At 47.1% G+C, this 18167-nt stretch overlaps 1 protein-coding gene across 8 annotated transcripts in view; it reads right to left on the bottom strand.

Moving 5' to 3' along the window:
• Positions 1-16604: 16604 nt before the first annotated feature.
• Positions 16605-18167, bottom strand: part of TJP1 (tight junction protein 1) — a 274243-nt gene continuing 272680 nt past the window's right edge. For all 8 annotated transcript variants that reach the window (XM_050800090.1, XM_050800092.1, XM_050800093.1 and 5 more), the window contains one exon: positions 16605-18143. In XM_050800090.1, the coding sequence (XP_050656047.1) occupies positions 18049-18143 (95 nt within the window). In that variant the 3' untranslated portion in view covers positions 16605-18048. The remainder of the gene's footprint in view (positions 18144-18167) is intronic.

Genomic DNA, 18167 nt, shown 5'->3' with positions numbered 1-18167 from the left:
GACCCAAGGCTTTGGATTCCTCAAAGCCTGGAAGCTAGAGCTGGATGACAGGCTTGCTTCGGAGTGAATTTCTTGAGGCAACTTCAAAGTGACAGGTTTCGTTGAAGAAAAAGCTCTTCATGGGGTAGTTGGGAAGATGGTTGGACCCTGTGTGGGGACCAGGAGGAGGGGAGAGGGGAAAGAGAGGAGAGAACAAGCTCTCTGCTGTCACTCTAAGAGCACCAATCCCATCATGGGCTGGACCCTCATCGCTTGGTGAAGCCTGATCACTTCCCAAAGGCCCCGCCTCCTGGTACTGTCACTCAGGACCCCAACCGTTTTTTGGCACCAGGAATTGGCTTTGTGGGAGACAATTTTTCCATGGACTGGGTTGGGGGGATGGTTTTGGGATGATTCAAGCGCATTACATTTATTGTACACTTTATTATTATTACCCTGTAATGTATAATGAAATGATTATACAACTCACCATAATGTAGACTCAGTGGGAGCCCTGAGCTTGCTTTCCTGCAACCAGACGGTCCCATCTGGTGGTGATGGAAGACGATGACACCCGAAGTGTGTTGCTAATGTCCAGTCTGCTCTGTGATCTCATTTTGGTCGCTGTCACTGCAGAAAACCCTGCTTCACAAAGACAGGATGTTGGAAATGGAAGTGGGCTTTTCAGGGCTTTGGGGACAATCTCAGGAGATTCTGCCTTCACTGTAATCCAGAATGTATGGAGATTTGAAGTTGTCGCAAACATACTTTGAAGGCCACCAGATGCAGCTGTACCATTGAAGTCCATCAGCTCACTTGCCTCGATAAAGCCTGCCACTGCATACAGCTTCGTTGTCACCTGCCACTCACTGATAGGATTTTGATAGGACTGTGCAAGCAATTGATTTATGATGGTCTTTGTGCTGTCAAAACTCTCTGCTAATGTTCATCTGTATTTGCAGCCACTCCCAAGCGCTAGCATTGCCGTCTCAGCTCCACCTCAGATCGTCAGGCAGTAGTTAGATTCTGATAAGGAGCGTGCAACCCAGATTCCTCGCATGCGCAGTTCACAGTAGGGTTCGCGCTGCTATGAGAATCTAATGCCACTGCTGATCTGACAGGAGGCAGAGCTCAGGCAGTCATGCTCACCCGCCCACCTGCTGCTCGCCTCCTGCTGTGCGGCCCAGTTACTAACAGAAGGTGCTGGTCCGTGGCCCAGAGACTGGGGCCCTCCTGTCACCCAACCAAACTGGGTCCACTTGCCCTCAAGCAACAGAAGCCAAACACCAAAGCACCAAGTTTTTGCTACCAGAAGGCTTTATTGCCAGTTGATTGACATGGAGACTGGAGGAAGTGTTCCTATCTGACTTCCTGCTGGCCTCGCACCATAGATGTGAGGGAGGGATTTTGAGGGTGGGGTTTCGGGGCTGGACAATGATTGGCTGGAAGGAGGGGGCTTTATGGAGTCCCTCAGGCACTCACTGTTGCCTACATGCGGCTTCGTGGGTTGCATGTTTTTAAAAAAGTTGGCATTAGCATGAACTGGAAGTGGGGTTTTTGACCCTCTGACATCAAAAGGTGGCTGGTGGGTGAGTCAGTGCACTCTGCAGACTCGTCAGCCGTGTTGGCTCCAACCGGTCCCTCCTGGCAGCCCACTAAGTTGCAAATAGAGGGGATTGTAGCAGATTGTCTTATTCTCCACTGTCCTGCAAAATGAGCTCAAGAAATTTTGCTGGTTAACAAATCCTGTCTAATCCTGGGGCAGGTTTCAGTACCATCACGTTAGGGATGGGGGCCTCAGCATATGAGTGTGGGGGGTACACTTCAGCCCATGGCAAGCTGGGTACTTGTGCTCCCTTCCTCGAGATGAGAATGTGAACGCACAGAAGCAAAGCAGCCCATACGAGGTCACAGTGAGAGAGGGTGCCGTGGAGTCAGAAGGCACGGCAGGGACCCAGTCCCTAGGACCCTGTCTCTGAGCCCCAGGCCCCGTGCTGAGCAGCAGGAGTCACTGCGTGCCTCTGCTTTGTGCTTTGTGACCACGCGTCACGGCCAGGCTGGGATTTTCCACCCTCTGTCCGTTATCCCCATCTTAGCGCGAGGTCACAGGCCTGCAGGACCTATTCCTGGCCCCCACAGGATGAAGGAGGAAATCCGTGGGAACAAGTGCACGGCCCTGAAAGCAGCCTCTCCTTGCCTCATTGTCCATCAGCACAAGACACTCCCACCAGCACCATGACAGTTTACAAATGCCTTGGCGAAGACCTAGAAGTCGCTGCCTTTTTCCTAGAGATTTCCGAATAACCCGCCCCTCATGTGCATGTCATTAGAAGTCAGTGTAAGTGGCTGTGAGTGCAGCTGCCCCAGCCCGTATGCTGCGGACTCTGGGTGCACTGCTGAGGAGTTAGCCCTGGCCCAGTTCAGGAAAAGTGGCTGCCTAATGCCAGCAGCTGGCCTTTGCATTCTTTCCTGGGTGAAGCCAAGAACCCTGAGGGGCTAAGTGCCACTGTGAGGGCCCGCCTGCCACCTGCATCCAGTGGGAGGGCGTCATTTCCAGGTTTCCCGCCAGTGCTGCAGCAAACGTCCCTGTAGCCCGCAGCTCGCACACTTGCTTGCATTTTTTTTCTGTGAGATGAATCTTCGGCCGCAGGATTGCTGAGCTGAGTCTAAAGGATTTCAAAGTTTTATTTTCAATTTTTTTTTTTCCCAATTGTCCTGTAAGAGGGCAGAACCACTTTACTCTCTTCCAGTGGCAGATGAGAGGTGCTTCTCAACACCGGCCCAGCCCCAGGGATTATCTCTCACTTTAGTCTTGTCCACTCTGAGACGATCCACGAGGGGAGCTGATGACTCACTGTTTTCCAGACATTTCTTTGGTGGTGGTTGAAGTTGAGTGTGTCTTCATGCTCACTGGCTGTTGTTCTTCCAGGAACTGTCAGTTACTGAGCTCTGCCCTTAGATTTGTCATCCAGTAAAAACTGATCGGCAAGAGCTCTTTGTATATTAAGAGAACTACTTTTACTATTAATGCGTGACAAAATATTCTCCCCGTTGACTTGATGTGCTCTCCGTAGGTATAGTCATGAACCACATAACCACATTTTGGTCAACAACAGATTGTATATAACAGTGGTCCCATAAAATTAGAATATCACATTTTTACTGTACCTTTTCTATGTTTCGATGCGTTTAGATGCATGAATACTCATGACTATGTTACAGCTGCCTACATATCCAGCACAGTGCCATGCTGTGCTGGAGCCGTGGAGCGTAGGAGCCACAGGCTACACCATACAGCCTAGGTGTGTTGGAGACTGGACCATCTAGGCTTGTGGAAGCGCCCTCTATGATGTTCTCATAACAGTGAAATCACCTAACAATGCATTTCTTGGAACGTGCCCCTGTTGTTAAGTGGCACATGACTGGTGTGTTGCTTTTTGTTTAAAGTCTGCATTTTACCATCAGTAAAGAGGCACAGTTTACACTTTACATATCCATATATACGTATGGGTGTATGTATGTATTTTTTGCAACAGGGTCTTGCTGTGTCACCCAGGCTGGAGTACAGTGGCATGATCTCGGGTCACTCCAGCCTCCACCTCCCTGGCTCAAGCAATCCTTCCACCTTAGCCTCCTGAGTCGGTGGAACCACAGGCGCGCACTGTTGTGCCAAATTTTTAAAATTTTTTTGTAGAGACAGGGTCTTGCCATGTTGCCCAGGCTGGTCTCGAACTTCTGGACTCAAGCGATCTGCTCGCCTCAGCCTACCAACATGCTGAGATTACAGGCGTGAGCCACTACACCTGGCCTACATGTATTTATTTTTATTGTCATATTTATCTGGATTTTTTTAATGACTTCTGATTTTGTGGCATGTTTAGAAAGGCTTTTCTTGTCCCAGGATTATAAAAATAGTCACCTATACTTTCCTTGAGCATTTTTATTATTTCACTTTTCAGATTTAAATTTTTGTTTCATCTGGAATTAATTTTGGTCAAAGAGTTCAATAGGGGTACAATTTATTTTCCCCCAAAGAGGCAGGACAGCTGTCCCAATATAATTTACTAAAGAGCCCATCTTTCCTCTGCCAATCAGAAATGCCAACTTTACTATAATGTCTGCAACTTAATCTCAAATGGTAGAGCAACACACATATTTATAGTGTATGTGTGTTGAAATTAAAGCAAATGTGGGGAAATGTTAGCATAGCAATTATTGAATCAAGACAGTACATTTGGCCTTCATTACCCATGGGTTCTGCATCTATCTGCCCATTCAACCAACTGCAGGTTGAAAATATTCTGGAAAAAATATTTTAAAAATACGATAATAAAAAATACAAATAAAAACTAATATAGCATAACAACGATTTCCATAGCATTTACATGGTATTAGATATTACAAGAAAACTAAAGATGATTTAAAGTATATAGATGGCCCGTGGAGTTTATATGCAAATACTTTACCATTTTCTCAAGGATTTGAGTCTTTTCAGATTTTGTTATCTTTAGGGGTCCCGGAGCCAACCCCCTACAAATACTGTAGGACAACTGTATATGGAAGATCATTACACCATCCAGTTTTGTTTTCACAATAAAATTGTGTTTAGGCCAGGCGTGGTGGCTCATGTCTGTAATCCCAGCACTTTGGGAGGCCGAATCACCTGAGGTCAGGAGTCTGAGAACAGCCTGGCCAACACGGTGAAACCCCGTCTCTACTAAAAACACAAAACAAGATTAGCTGGACGTGGTGGCACATGCCTGTAGTCCCAGCTACTTGGGAGGCTGAGGCAAGAGAATCGCTTGAACCTGGGCGGTGGGGGGTTGGCAGTGAGCCGAGATCGTACCACTGCACTGCAGCCTGGGGGACAGAGCGAGACTCTGCCTCTATTAAAAAAAAAAATTGTGTTTAAAAGTCTAAAAGAAAGGGAGCGTTAGAATGGAGATACAGTCTCTACTTTCAAAATGGATGGTTGAGCAAAAGTTCATTTCCTGCAGAAAGGCCTGGACGGGTGTGGCCAGGACAAGCTGAGACCTGATGAGGAAGACAGAAGGGCGTCAGGCAGGGCTTGCACTGCAGGAAGATGCTCTGGCCGTCCCTGAGTAGAGAAGAGGGTTGTGATGTGTGGACATGGGCCTGTTGGGGGCCTCCAGCTCCAGCTTGAATCACTGTTGCCATTGATGTGCAGGAGAAACCCGTGGGGGCTGCTGGCCCCTGGGGACAAGGGCGGTGGATGAGCTGGCGGGAGCGGGCAGCTGGCTTATGGCGAGGTGGCGGGTCTGGGATAGGCTGCGGCCTTAGGGTTGGTGGTGACCATGTACCAAGGCATACGGCTGGCTTCCCTCTCACCTGCAATAGCTGGGCCCTGGCTCACTGCCCTTCTTCCTCCTGTCACACCAGTCACACCGAGAGAGGGCCCTGCACGTGGTGACAGCATGGGCTGAACTGACTCCATGTGGCCAAGCACCAGGGACACTCCTTTACCTCCTCAGGAAGGCTCAGCTGCAGAGGAGCAGAAGGAAGATCCGAAGATGAGAAGAAGGAGAAAAGTTGGAGGAAGGGCAGGAGTGGAGAGTGGGCCGGCCAGGGAGGGAGGGGGAGATAGAGTGGCCAGCCCTGCCCGCATCCCCCTCCCACACCCTAGCCCCTTCCTAGCAGAATTGGTGACACTTTTCTTCCCAATGCCTTTCAGATTTCCAGAGCAGCTCAGAATTGCTCACAGATAACAGGTTTGGGGTTTTTATCCTTTTCTTCCTAATGACAAGGCTCCTGAGAACAGGAGCAGCTGCCATCTGTAGGGTAGTCATCATCCTCCTGCAACGGGGAAATGAGTCATTTTAGCATAAAATGTAGAACTGCCATGAAATTGAAATTGCAGTACGTTGACAAGAATTATAATGTTTGCAGAAAGTCTCATCTAGGAGGCTGAAGTGGTCCTGCCGGAAGCCCCGTCACCTGAGAGAAACGGCTGCAGTCGCCAGCAGGGTCTGACCACCTCTCCCAGGGGGGACAAGGCTGAGGCCGCCTCTTAATTTTTTCCACCCTTTTTGCTCCTGGACATTAAATAAGACAGAGAAAGCAGGAAGATGGAGACAGAGCACCCCTGCAGATAAGAGTCATCATCCAAGAGAGTATCAGCCGAGTAGGCAGAATTCTTGCCAATTTAGTTGACTATGCATGGGAGGGGAAGTTTCTAAGACCTTCTGGAAACAGAATATTTTCTTAAAAGGGCCACCAATGATACCCTTTGGTCATTCCAAAATGACCTCTCTGGGCCTGAAGCCCGTGTAAGAGGTGAAAGCAGCTGGACTTCCTGGGTCCGGTGGGGACTTGGAGAACTTTTATGTCTTACAAAAGGATTGTAAAATGCACCAATCAGCGCTCTGTAGCTAGTAAGAGGATTGTAAAATGTACCAATCAGTGCTCTAAAACACACCAATCAGCACTCTGTAAAATGCCCCAATCAGCATTCTGTAAAATGCACCAATCAGCAGGCTCCTAAAAGTAGCCAATTGCAGGGAGGATTGAAAAAAGGGTACTCTGATAGGACAAAATTGGAACATGAGTGGGGACAAATAAGGGAATAAAAGCTGGCCCTCACCTCACCACCCCCCTAGCCAGTAGCTGGGTTCCTTTCCGCACTGTGGAAGCTTGTTTTTTTGCTCTTTGCAATAAATCTTTCTGCTGCTAACTCTTTGGGTCCATGCCATCTTTAAGATATGTAACACCCAGCGGGGTGTGGTGGCTTATGCCCATAATCGCAGCACTTTGGGAGGCTGAGGCTGGCAGATCACAGGAGATTGAGACCATCCTGGCTAACACGGTGAAACCCCGTCTCTGCTAAAAACACAAAAAATTAGCCGGGCGTGGTGGCGGGTGCCTGTGGTCCCAGCTACTCCGGAGGCGGAGGCAGGAAAATGGTGTGAACCCGGGAGGCGGAGCTTGCAGTGAGCCGAGATTGTGTCACTGCACTCCAGCCTGGGTGACAGAGCCAGACTCCATCTCAAAAAAAAAAAAAAAAAAAAAAAAAAAGAGAGAGATAGTTAACACTCACTGCGACGATCCACGGCTTCATTCTTGAAGTTAGAAAGACTGTGAACCCACCTGCCACCAATTCCAGGCACATCTGGTCAATCTAGTTCCAGATCCAGGGAAACGAATGCCCTGGTGGCAGGAGGGAGTAACCTTCCAGCTGATAGCAGTTGTTCAAATAATAGCAAAGGCACATAGGAAGTGTGTTGCCAAGGTACAGTCTGACAATTGCTCCAAACACAAATTTTGCCTCTAAGCTCCTGTAAAGCCGTGGGTTGTACTCAAAAGCTCTAAATTCTTTGTGCAAAGGCTGGAGAAGGCAGCGAGAGGGCCACGTGCGGGTCTTTTCTCAGAGTGTGGGAAATGAGGCTATCATCCCTTTGGGTGGCAGGGTGGCTCAGAGCCTCTGTGCCCACAGCAACCTGAATGAGTTCCCCTTGGGGTCATGGACCCGGTATCTCAGTCGAGCACATGGTCATTTTCACCAAGGCTGGCTGGTGTTGTGTAAATTTAGTGGCCTGTGCACACGAGCGGCCCAGGCCCTTGGGCAGCTGCCAGTGTGGGCTGGGGTTTCCCTGTTTTGAGGGAGCCACCCAGCACCTGTGAGTGAGTCCTGTCACCTGGCAGTCTGGCAGGCAGGTGTGGCCCGTGGCAGGGTGAGCCCCTGGCATGGATCTGCTGGTTCCCCAGGTGAGAGTTTCTATGTGGCCAAAGGTCACCAGGAACTGACAGCCAACGCTGAGCAAACCCGAGCTCAGAGTTCACGTTGCCAAGCAGAACCTGCCGATGTGCTCTGCAGGGAGGCATTTTCTTGGTTGGCCGACACTCCCCGGAAGGAGGCGCGGGCCGGCCAGTGCGCTCAGCAGCGCCCTAGAGCACTGCTCAGGGCAGACGCGGGGGCTGAAGTGTGGGGTCAGTGTGCTCCCGCCAGGACCAAACCCAACACTTCCTGCCTCCTCCCTTCCTCTCTCAGGTGGGGCTGCTGTCGGGGAAAGAAAAGCAGGGAGGACAGTGTGGGAGGCTTTTTCAGGGCCAGACCTGGGAATGGGGTACAGTGAGGGGCGGCACAGGTCACCTGGCCCCACTAAGGGCCAGAGGTGAGGAGAGATGTCCGACTGTGCCCTCCTGGAAGGGGCGCTCTGCCACGTGGCGCGCCAGGCCCTTGGCTATCTGCGAGCATGGGCTGGGGCTTTCCTGTGGGAGGGAGCCACGCTGCACCTGTGGCTGAGTCCTGTCCCCTGGCAGCCTGGCAGGCAGGTGTGGCCTGGGAGGAAGGCACACCCTGCCACACGGTGTCGCCACTGGCTGGCAACTGTTGGGGAATTTATTGAAGCAAGTGAATGACCCCCACCCTGCCACAGCAATCACGTGCCTTTGGTGAGGCTGAGCCTGGCCCCGGGACCCCATTGACCTCTCCTGGCCTCACACTAAAAGGGGTTGTATTACTCCTCCAAATTTCAACCAAGACGACGAGAAGTTGGCCTGAGGCAGGCACACACGTGGAAAAGAGGAGCTGAAGCCATGCGGGGGCTTCTCCTTCAGAGGAGGTGGCTTGGTCTAAGTTTTCAAAGCAATGGCCACTTCGCTGCATCACCCTGCGTGCCACGGTCCCGGCTTTGATCATTGACCTGTGCCTGGCTTTGCGGCTCTCAGCTCCTGACCTCTGCAGGTTGTGTCCTCAAACTTCCTTTTGAAGACAATCGCTGAAGCTTTTGGCCTCACTTCTTCCAAGACGCAGCTACAGATACTCTCCAGGCCCAGCTGCCTGTTTCTCGGGGCTGGGCCACTGGCTTGGGTTTGCTCTGCTTCACCAACGCCGTGTGACTCTGAAGGGCCTCACTCACACCAGGCCCAAGCACTGGCTCGGGGACACGCCAGGCTGGCATGACCCTGATTCTGCAGATGGCATTTCTAGTGACTCTGCTAGGAACTGGTTCCTGAGATAACAAAGCCACTGACACAGGGATGACAGATGGTTAACAGCACCTCCCAAGAGCAGGCCTGTGCTGCACACTTGACCTGTGACAGTGCATCCATGCCACGCGGCTGCCCTGTGAAGTAGACGCTATCATCAGGGTCTCTGCAGTTCTACGATGGGGACACTGGGGAGAGAGGAGTGGCTGTGACGGAGCATGCATAGATGGGCGGGGAAAGGGAGGGCATGAGCCCAGTGGTCTAGCACCGTATTGCCCCGCTCCACTTTCCTCCAAGCCTTGGGTCTGCACGGGCTGGAGCCCTCCTTCTCTGGGATGGTCACAGACCTGTCCTGTGAGAGGTGGTGTGAGGATACCTCCTGCTCCTGAGAGAGCCTGGCCCTCCTTAAGGAGTCAGGGAATGGATCCGCCATGCCAGCCCAGTCCTGTGCCGCCAGGGGCCTATCTTTCTAGAAGATGGGAGTGCAGGCATAGGCTGCCTGCCCAGCTGCAGAGTTCCCTCCTCAAGTGCACCCTGGAGTAGGGAGGGAGGAGCCTAGGGCACTCATGGGCTCCAGGTCCCTTGGCTCCCTGCCACCCTCATGGTGATCTGTCCTTGCATCCACGGGGGGACTCAAGTGACCAGGCCTTGGAGTATTTCCACCCATTTTTCCTTCATGGCCTCCCAGTGTGTGCTTGGGGAAACTGAGGCTGGTAAGGCTGTAGAACCCATCACCCACAGCAAGGGCCAGAGGGGTACATGACCAGGGGAAGACCAGGCCCTTCAGGGCTCATGGCCCCAGCCCATGGCCACAGAGACATAGACTTTTCACTTGGGTGGACACCGATGGGCCCTGCTCCCACTGCGAGACCACGTCCCCCTGCCAGCTCCACCTGGGGCCTGCCCTGGGACTGGGGAGTTGTGTTTTAAGTCCTGCCCTGCCCCAGTGTTCCCTAAGGAATCCTGCCTGGTTATGACATGAAGCACACGTGTGGTGCCTTTTGTGCTTCTGGAGCTGTTGCCCTGAGCCATCTTGAGAAGAGCACCGGCAGTCAGGGGATCCTGGTGCCTGTCCTGGCTCTGCCCACCTGTGTGTGTGTGTCAGCCAATGGGACACTCTGTGCCTCAGTTTCTCATTTATTTTTTGAGACAGGGTCTCACTCTGTTGCCCAGGCTTGAGTGCAGTGGCATGATCATGGCTCACTGCAGCCTCGACCCGCTGGGCTCAATCAGTGATCCTGTCTCAGCCTCCTGAATAGCTGGGACTGCAAGAAAGTCCCAAATTTGATGAAAAATACACCAGTGAAGCACAACAAACTTCAAATAGGATTAACAGAAAGAGATCTATAGCTAGATGCATACAGAGTTGAAGGATAAAGATAAAATTTCAAAACAGCAAAGAAAAAAAAAACAACCCATAACCTTATCACATACAAGGGACGAACTATGTTTAACAGCTGTCTCAAGTGAAGAAGACATTAAAATGACATATTCAAAGTGCTGTAGGAAAAATATTTATTAATTAAGAATTCTTTAGCTAGCAAAACTATCCTTCAAAAGCGAAGACAAAGATAAACAAAAATTGAGGAAATTCAATGCAAGCAAATCTGTCTTATAAAACATACTAAAGGAAGTCCTTAGGCTGAAAAGAAATGACATCAGAAGATAACCTGCATATAACCCAAGCATACTAGAAAATATCTATATTTCTTATATGCTCTATACAGATATTTTCTAGTATGTTTTTAATTCCTTTATTTTTTATTGCTTCATTCTTACTTTTTTGTTGTAATTGGTTGCTCTAGGAATAAAAAGAGCAATAAAGGAGAAAGAAGAACAAAAACCCCTGAGTTATATAATCATTAAATAAATAGAGAAGTGGCAGGAAGAAATTAAACCATATCAATAGTTAGATTAAATGTAAATGGATTAAACACTCCAATCAAAAGGCAGAAATTGATAGTAATAAAACAAGATCCAACTATATGCTTTGTATAAAGAGACACCGTTTACATTAAAAGACACAAATACCTTAAAACTAAGAATGAAAAAACATATACCATACAGAGACCATAAGAAAATTGTAATGGCTATTCTAATATCAGTTAAAATAGACTTTAAGACAGAAAATATTGCTGGAAACAAAGAGGGATATTTCACAATGGTCATAAGGAAGATATAGCAAGTATAAACATACATGTTCCTAACAACAGAGCTCCAAAATATGTAAAACCCAACTGACAGAATTGAAGGAAGAAAAAGGCAATTCAATGATAGTTGGAGACTTCAATATTCCACTCTCAGTAACTGAGAGAACTAGACAGAAAACAAGCAAGGATATAGAAGACCCGAAGAACAGCAGCAACCAACTTGACTTCTCCTCTATCTGTAGAACACCCCACCCAACAACAGAATACATTCTCTTCAAGAGCACATGCAGCATTCTCCAGATAGACCTTGTACTCCACCACAAAAAAGGCCTCAATGAAGAGGATTCAAATAACACAAAGTATGTTTTCACATCAAAATAAAATTAATTAAAAACATTGGAAACATATTTGGGAAAGCCCCAAATGTTTGAAAATTTTAAAAATTACTTCTAAATAACTTAGGGGTTAAATCACAAAATGCAGGAAGAGAAGCAAGGTGAAGAACAGTGCGTGAGACATGCTAACTGCTGTGTAAAGAGGGAAAATAGAAAATATTTTGAACTAAATGAAAATGTAAAAATATCAACATTTAGGAAATACAGCTACACAGTGTCTAGAAGGAATTTATAGCTTTTAAATGCCTATTTTAAAAATATCTGAAATCACTAAACCAAGCTTCCTCCTTCAAAAATTAGAAAAAGAACAAACTGAACCCAAAGCAAGAAGGAAATAATAAAGACTAGCGCAAACTCCACGCAATGAAAAACAGAGAGTCAATAGAAGAAAAGAGATGAAGCCAAAATCAATTCTTGTAAAGCTTTCTGAGGTTAAGTGTACTGTAGTTATATAAGAGAATACCCTGGTTCTTAGGTAATATGCATCATGTCTTCAACCTTATGCTCGGATGATTCAGAAGAATACTGTTTCGGGCAGAAATGTTTATGTCCCCTAAAATTCCTAACCCCCACTGTGGGTGCATTTGGACATGGGGTCTCTAAGGAAGCAACTGAGGTTGAATGAGGTCCTAAGGGTGGGCACTGATCTGATAGGATTAGGATCCCCATGAGACACCAGAGGGCGTGTCTGCTCTCTCCATGTGCATGTATCAAGGACAGGCCACTGAGGACACAGAGATGACTGCTGTTTACAAGTCAGGAAGAGAACCCTTAACAGAAACTGACCATGCTGGCACCTTCTAGCCTCCGAAACGATGAGAAAATAAATGACAACAGCACAAACGGCAAATTTTCCAAGGAAGCATCTTGGACCTGGTTGAAGCCACTCGGTCCGTGGTATTTGGTTACGATAGCCCAAGCTGACTACCCACCTACCTACCTACCTAGAGTGCACTGCACAGGTGGAAAACTGGCAATCTTCAGGGAGTCTAGGTCAAGGGCAGAAGGAAGTTTTCTGTATTATTCTCGCAAATGCTGTGTTATTGCAACTAAGTGTGAAAATATGCTAACAAAATAAAAACTAACCCTTCTCCTGCCTGGGTGGTGGACGCTTAAGTTGCTGGGCTGTGATGGGCTGAAGGCGATGCTCTCCTGGTTCCCTGACTGAGGTGAGGGTCTTCGGTTTAGTCCCGTCCTCCCTGCGCAGGGTTCTTTGCCTCTATCCCACAAAGTCGTCAAGACGATGGACGCAGATCCACTTTCTGCTTCTTCCTGGTGCCTGCCCTGTGTTTCCTGTGGTCCTCCTTGGAAAGGCCACAAAAGTGTTTCAAGAGGACTCAAGTCCAAGATGCTTTCTTGGAAAATTTGCAGTTTGTGCTGTCATAAATGTGGCACATTAATGGTTGCTAAAACTGGGGAGCAACTAAGGCTTGGTGGAAGCACTTCAACTGAGTTTAAATATTCAAAAACATAAGAACCAAATCCTGTTCCCCAGGGACAGCAGCACGGGATCCTACTGACCAAACCTCCACCCTCCTCCCTGGGCCTATCAAGAAACCAATGGGCAGGGCGCAGTGGCTCATGCTTGTAATGAATCCGAGCACTTTGGGAGGCCACGGTGGGCGGATCACTTGAGGCCAGGAGTTTGAGACCAGCCTGGCCAACATGGTGAAACCCTGTCTCTACTAAAAATACAAAAATCAGCCAGGCATGGCGGCGCAGTGAGCCGAGATTGCCCCACTGCCCTCCAGCCTGGGTGACAGAGCGAGACTCCGTCTCCAGGAAACAAAAAAACAATTAAGCCCTGGGACTGTTTGGTACATGTGTCCTCTACTAAAGAGCAGGCTGCAAAGAAACTGAACTTTGCTTTAAAGCACTTGGTTTCAAATGCTTCTGAAAGCCCTGAGCTTCCCACTACAACTGCAACCGCCACTTGGTAGGTATTTCAAGACTTGGGGCTGCTCCCTGGGTCTCAACCTTCGTCCTTTCCACTTGGTTCCCACTCATCCTCAAGCTGTCCTTATCCAACACGGAAGACGCTCATTCTCAGAAGTGCTCTGGGAAACCCCTTGTCCTCAAGGTCCTCCCTAGGAACCCCACTGCCGTCATTCCAGCCGGTTTCTGCCACACCCCCTTTGACAAGAACTGAAGAGCTGCTAGGGTGAATACTTGGCAGGCCCCTCAACACTCAACAGCAGCAGCACACCGGCCACATGTCAGTTTCCACATTTTCCTTCCTTCTCTGTTTTGAAGGGGGTATAAAATGACTTATTCCTGCATGTTTTCAAATCCACTTAAGACCAGGAGGTGATATGTGGACAAAGAGATCAAATTACCTCAAACCTTTACGGTGACAATCAAGCCGAGGTACAAACACGCTAAAATCACCACCCGTGCACCCACCTCTTCCTCTTTTTCCGTGGGCGAGTGCCAGAGGAGGGCCGCCCACATGGGGGCTCTGCTGCGTCTCACAAGGTGCACTTCTCTCGCGCACCGAGTGAAAACCCTACACATCTCCCCTGCCTGGCATTGTGCCAGTAGGCAGAAAACTTGGTGCCACACAACTCAATCTTTAGTCTTTATTGGCATGTGGTTTCCTAGACTGTGGACACAATTCCCTCAGAATGGCCTATGCTGCAGAGGGAGGGAGGGGAGTGTCACCATGTGGAAGGCTTGTCGCACTTGGTTACAGAGCTCTCCTCTGAGCACCTCGTTTGTGTCACTTCTGGCTAACCTGAGTGAACACCCATCAGCTGGGAGAAACAAGCGCTAGGGGGCACCTTCATGGCCACTGGTAAAGAAAGCCGTAACTATCTACAATAGAAATGGAAAACACTTAACATTTTACCCATTTTAGTTTTGAACTAGAAATCTTCCAAGTTTAATATATACCTTCTTAGTGAATTCCCCCGCCAAAAACAAAAAAACCCCAACCCCAAACCAAATGGTATTCCTGCATCTTGGGCAATAGCTCCTTCACTGTTGAGTTGTTCCAAAGAAAAACACACGAGTAGGTAAGAGTCAAAAATGCCACTGAGTTTTTGCTGGGATCAAATTGATCAGGAGACAACAATGTGGTTCTGTAAAAACCAGCACATCACAATGGGTCTTCCCACACTCCATCATCTGGGGAAACCCAGGTAAGCAGCCTGGGAACAGGTAAGTGCCGGGTCACTCTCTGTAGGGCTGCTGGGCAGCCACGGGAACGTGTCCCGGGATGCATCTGTGCACACAGCCCTTGGGTTTGCTTTCTGCAAATTGCACAGAAAACAGCGTGGCTTCCACAGTAAATGGTTTTCAAACTGCGAGTCAAGGCAAACCGAAAACTTATTCCCCATCTGCCTGCTAGGTGGCCTTCCTGCATCTGCTGCCACATCCCTTCCTAGCCAACTGCTCCCGGTCTAGACGGAAGCCACACAGTGTCAACGTCCGGATCTCCTCACCTGAGTCATCTCCATCTGCAGTGCCTTGTGTACTGCATCAAGTATTCGCTCAGAGGTCAAGAGGAGGAACTGACTCACGCGGTGTTAGTGGACGTTCACTAAGCCTTTGTTGAGTACAATGTTAGTATAGGGGAAGGGCAAAAGCAGAATTCTGCCTCTAAAACTTGGCCATCTGAACGAACTCACTGCCCATGCTCAGTGCTGTGCGACGACGGTTAGGCACAGAAATGTCCTTAGGAAGCAGCGCTAGGTATCTACACCTGACCAGATGTTCATCACATACTAAAAGGTAGGGGGACAAACAACAGACTTACTGAGTTCCGTCCCTTTCACAATACATTGTTTCCCTAATTTATTTAAATGAAAACTGTCTTATTTAGGCCTTATATATGTGTCTGTGTTTACGATAAGGACACATTTAAAACAATAAAAAACTCAACCCCTACATCATACTACACATGAATTAACTCAAAGTGGATTATAGACATAAATGTAAAACAAAAAATTCCGAAACTTGAGAAATCTTTACACTTTGGGCTAGGTGAAGATTTCTCTTAGTGAAGATGTAAAACTTAGTGAAAATATAACAAAAGCACAATCTATGAAAGAACAAACTGATAAACTAGACATCCATCAAACTGAAGTCAAGCGAAATGAAGAAATGTTTACACAAAACCCTGTATGCAAATGTTTATAGCAGTTTATTAATAGCCTCCCAAACCTGGAAACAACCCAAAAGTTCCTTAACTGGGGAAAGGATAAGCAAGCTCTGGTACAGCCACACAACGGAATACCACGTGGCAAGAAAAAAGAACCTGCAGCGTCATCCACGAATCTCAAATGCATCACGCTAAGGGAAATAAGCCAGACTCAAAGGCAACATATCAGAGATTCCATTTATATGATGCTGTCAAAAGGCAACGACAGAAACAGAAGAGATCACCCTGCCAGGGGCTGGAAGAGGGTTGAATATAAAGGGGTACAAATGATTTGAGAAGGCTGTTTGATGCATTAACTGTGGTAAATAAACAGTATGTGTTTGTCAAAATCTGAACTATACATTTTAAAAACAGTAACTTACCATATGTAAATTATACCTTAATAAAGATGAAACAAAATAAAATCCACCTAGATGGATTCAATCCACAAAGATGTTTACTAGAACACTATAGCAATAAGCTAAATATCAACAGGGGTGGTAGTTAAGTAAGTAGAGTATCCACAATAGAATATTTATGCTCATTAAACCCATTTTCTTCCCCCAATGTGGGTGACATGCTATTTACCTGGGGAATAAAACCATACACAAATGGTCCCTCACGCGCGTGCGTGCACACACACAGGAACGCACGTGACACAAATGGTCCCTCACACGCGTGCGTGCACACACACAGGAATGCACGTGTGTTTCCCCACACAGGGGTGTGTGTTTACCCGCAGGGGGAAGTCTACCTGCTGCTTTCTCCCACTCTGTCTCCAGGTCCTTCTGCCCCACTTTGATCTGAGCCCTGCAGGTGAGCACTGCCCACCCATCCGTACGTGCCGGCCAAGGGGACAGATTCTGCATGCGACACCAGACGACGAGGTGGTGGGTGATGCTGGGTGATAAGGATTTGTGTGCAGGATTTTAAAACAGGATTATAAAGCTGCAGGAAACTAGAAAACAGGGGGCAAACAGACCAAACCAGCACTTTATTTTAAAAAGTTTTATTTTGGAGATTTAGAAATTTGAGATTTTTAATAACGGCAAAAGAAATTCAGTCACACCTAATGATTAACAGAACATAGTGGTGTATTATCTAAACAGAAATCGTGCTGATGTGCCATAATAAATTGTCTATTAGTAAAAAAATACACTTTAGGGCACAGCATTGTATCACAAATTACAGTAGGGATACTTTGCAAGAATTTCATCAAACTAGAGAATTCTGAGTAACTGTATCTTTTAAATGCAGCACTTAAAAATGTAACAACTCTGTGCATCCTTTTTCTTAAAAAAAAATGACCTTGCATGTGTCATAGAAACGCTGCTTTATTGCTGCAGAGGTCAAAGTTCAAGGCTCAAGAGGTACAGGAGAGAAATACAAAGGTAGCCTTTAGAAACTTGGTTTTGTTTATATATAAAAAAGGTAAAGTTTATAAAAGTTAATTTACAAACCAAGAACAAAAGTGGTATGCACGCATTATATACAAGCATCCTTAAAACATCAAAATTTTCAAATGCATAGCCAGAAAGAACAGAAAACAACCACTGCCCCTTGTCCAAAAAAAAAAAGAAAAAAGAAAAGAAAAAATCCCCAAGTCACACCACTATTTTCTTCTGGGTGATAACACATTTCTGAAACCACCAGATGCACAATTTACTCAGTCTTTGTCATGATACAGTATCTCGATAATGCACAAAAGCCATAAAAACTTAGTAACATACAGCGAGAATGAGCTAAGAATTAAGAACATGAGGGTAAGGCATTCCTGCTGGTTAGTATGTTTGTGGTAATATGGTGAAGTTAGAGATCTGAAGAGGCCATGGAACCAGTCTCACATGCTTCTGTATCCTTCCCTATGAAAAATGTGTTTTCATATACAGTAAGTCATTGTCTTCACTTCACCCTCCCCCAGTTATAAATCCCCTTGCTGTACATTTCTGTTAAATCCACAACACTGGTTATATATTCCAGGTGCATTTTAAAAATGTGTGCATATTACTTCATGCATAATAAAATAAAATGTGTATGTATGCTAGGCCAGGGCCATAGTAAAGTTTGAAACAGTGTACTTTGGAAAGAACAGACCTCAAATGCACCCCCATTTACTGGCTGGTATTTTAACGGAAATCAATATGTGAAGTTAAGCAGTGACGATAAAAAAAAAACTACAAAAATCACAAAGCAAAATATCTTTGAACCTCTAGCCAATACCAACAGTCCCGTCAATCACAAACACACAGCGTGTAGCGTGTTTTCTGACCATGGTTCAGGGGCATGCTCACTAATCTTTATCAGTTCAAACAAATGCTTCATACTAACAAACTGTAGTATCAATTCTAAAAAAGGTATAATACTTGATAGAGTGGTTCCATTTAGATTAAGTTTAATCCAGTTTCACATTATTTAATCAAGTTCCTATATTTCAGAGTTAAAAGTGGTCAATAAGGACAGAAACACAGTTTGCTCCAACGAGATAATTTGGATCTCCAGGAAGACACTTGTTTTGCCAGGTTTTAGGATCACCTATGAGAGAAAAGAAGGTGATGT

The sequence above is a fragment of the Macaca thibetana genome, chromosome 7 (assembly GCF_024542745.1).
Source record: "Macaca thibetana thibetana isolate TM-01 chromosome 7, ASM2454274v1, whole genome shotgun sequence".
NCBI classification, from domain to species: Eukaryota; Metazoa; Chordata; class Mammalia; order Primates; family Cercopithecidae; genus Macaca; species Macaca thibetana.
The sequence above is the reverse complement of the archived record's forward strand: the minus strand, read 5'-3'. Positions and strand labels throughout refer to the sequence as shown.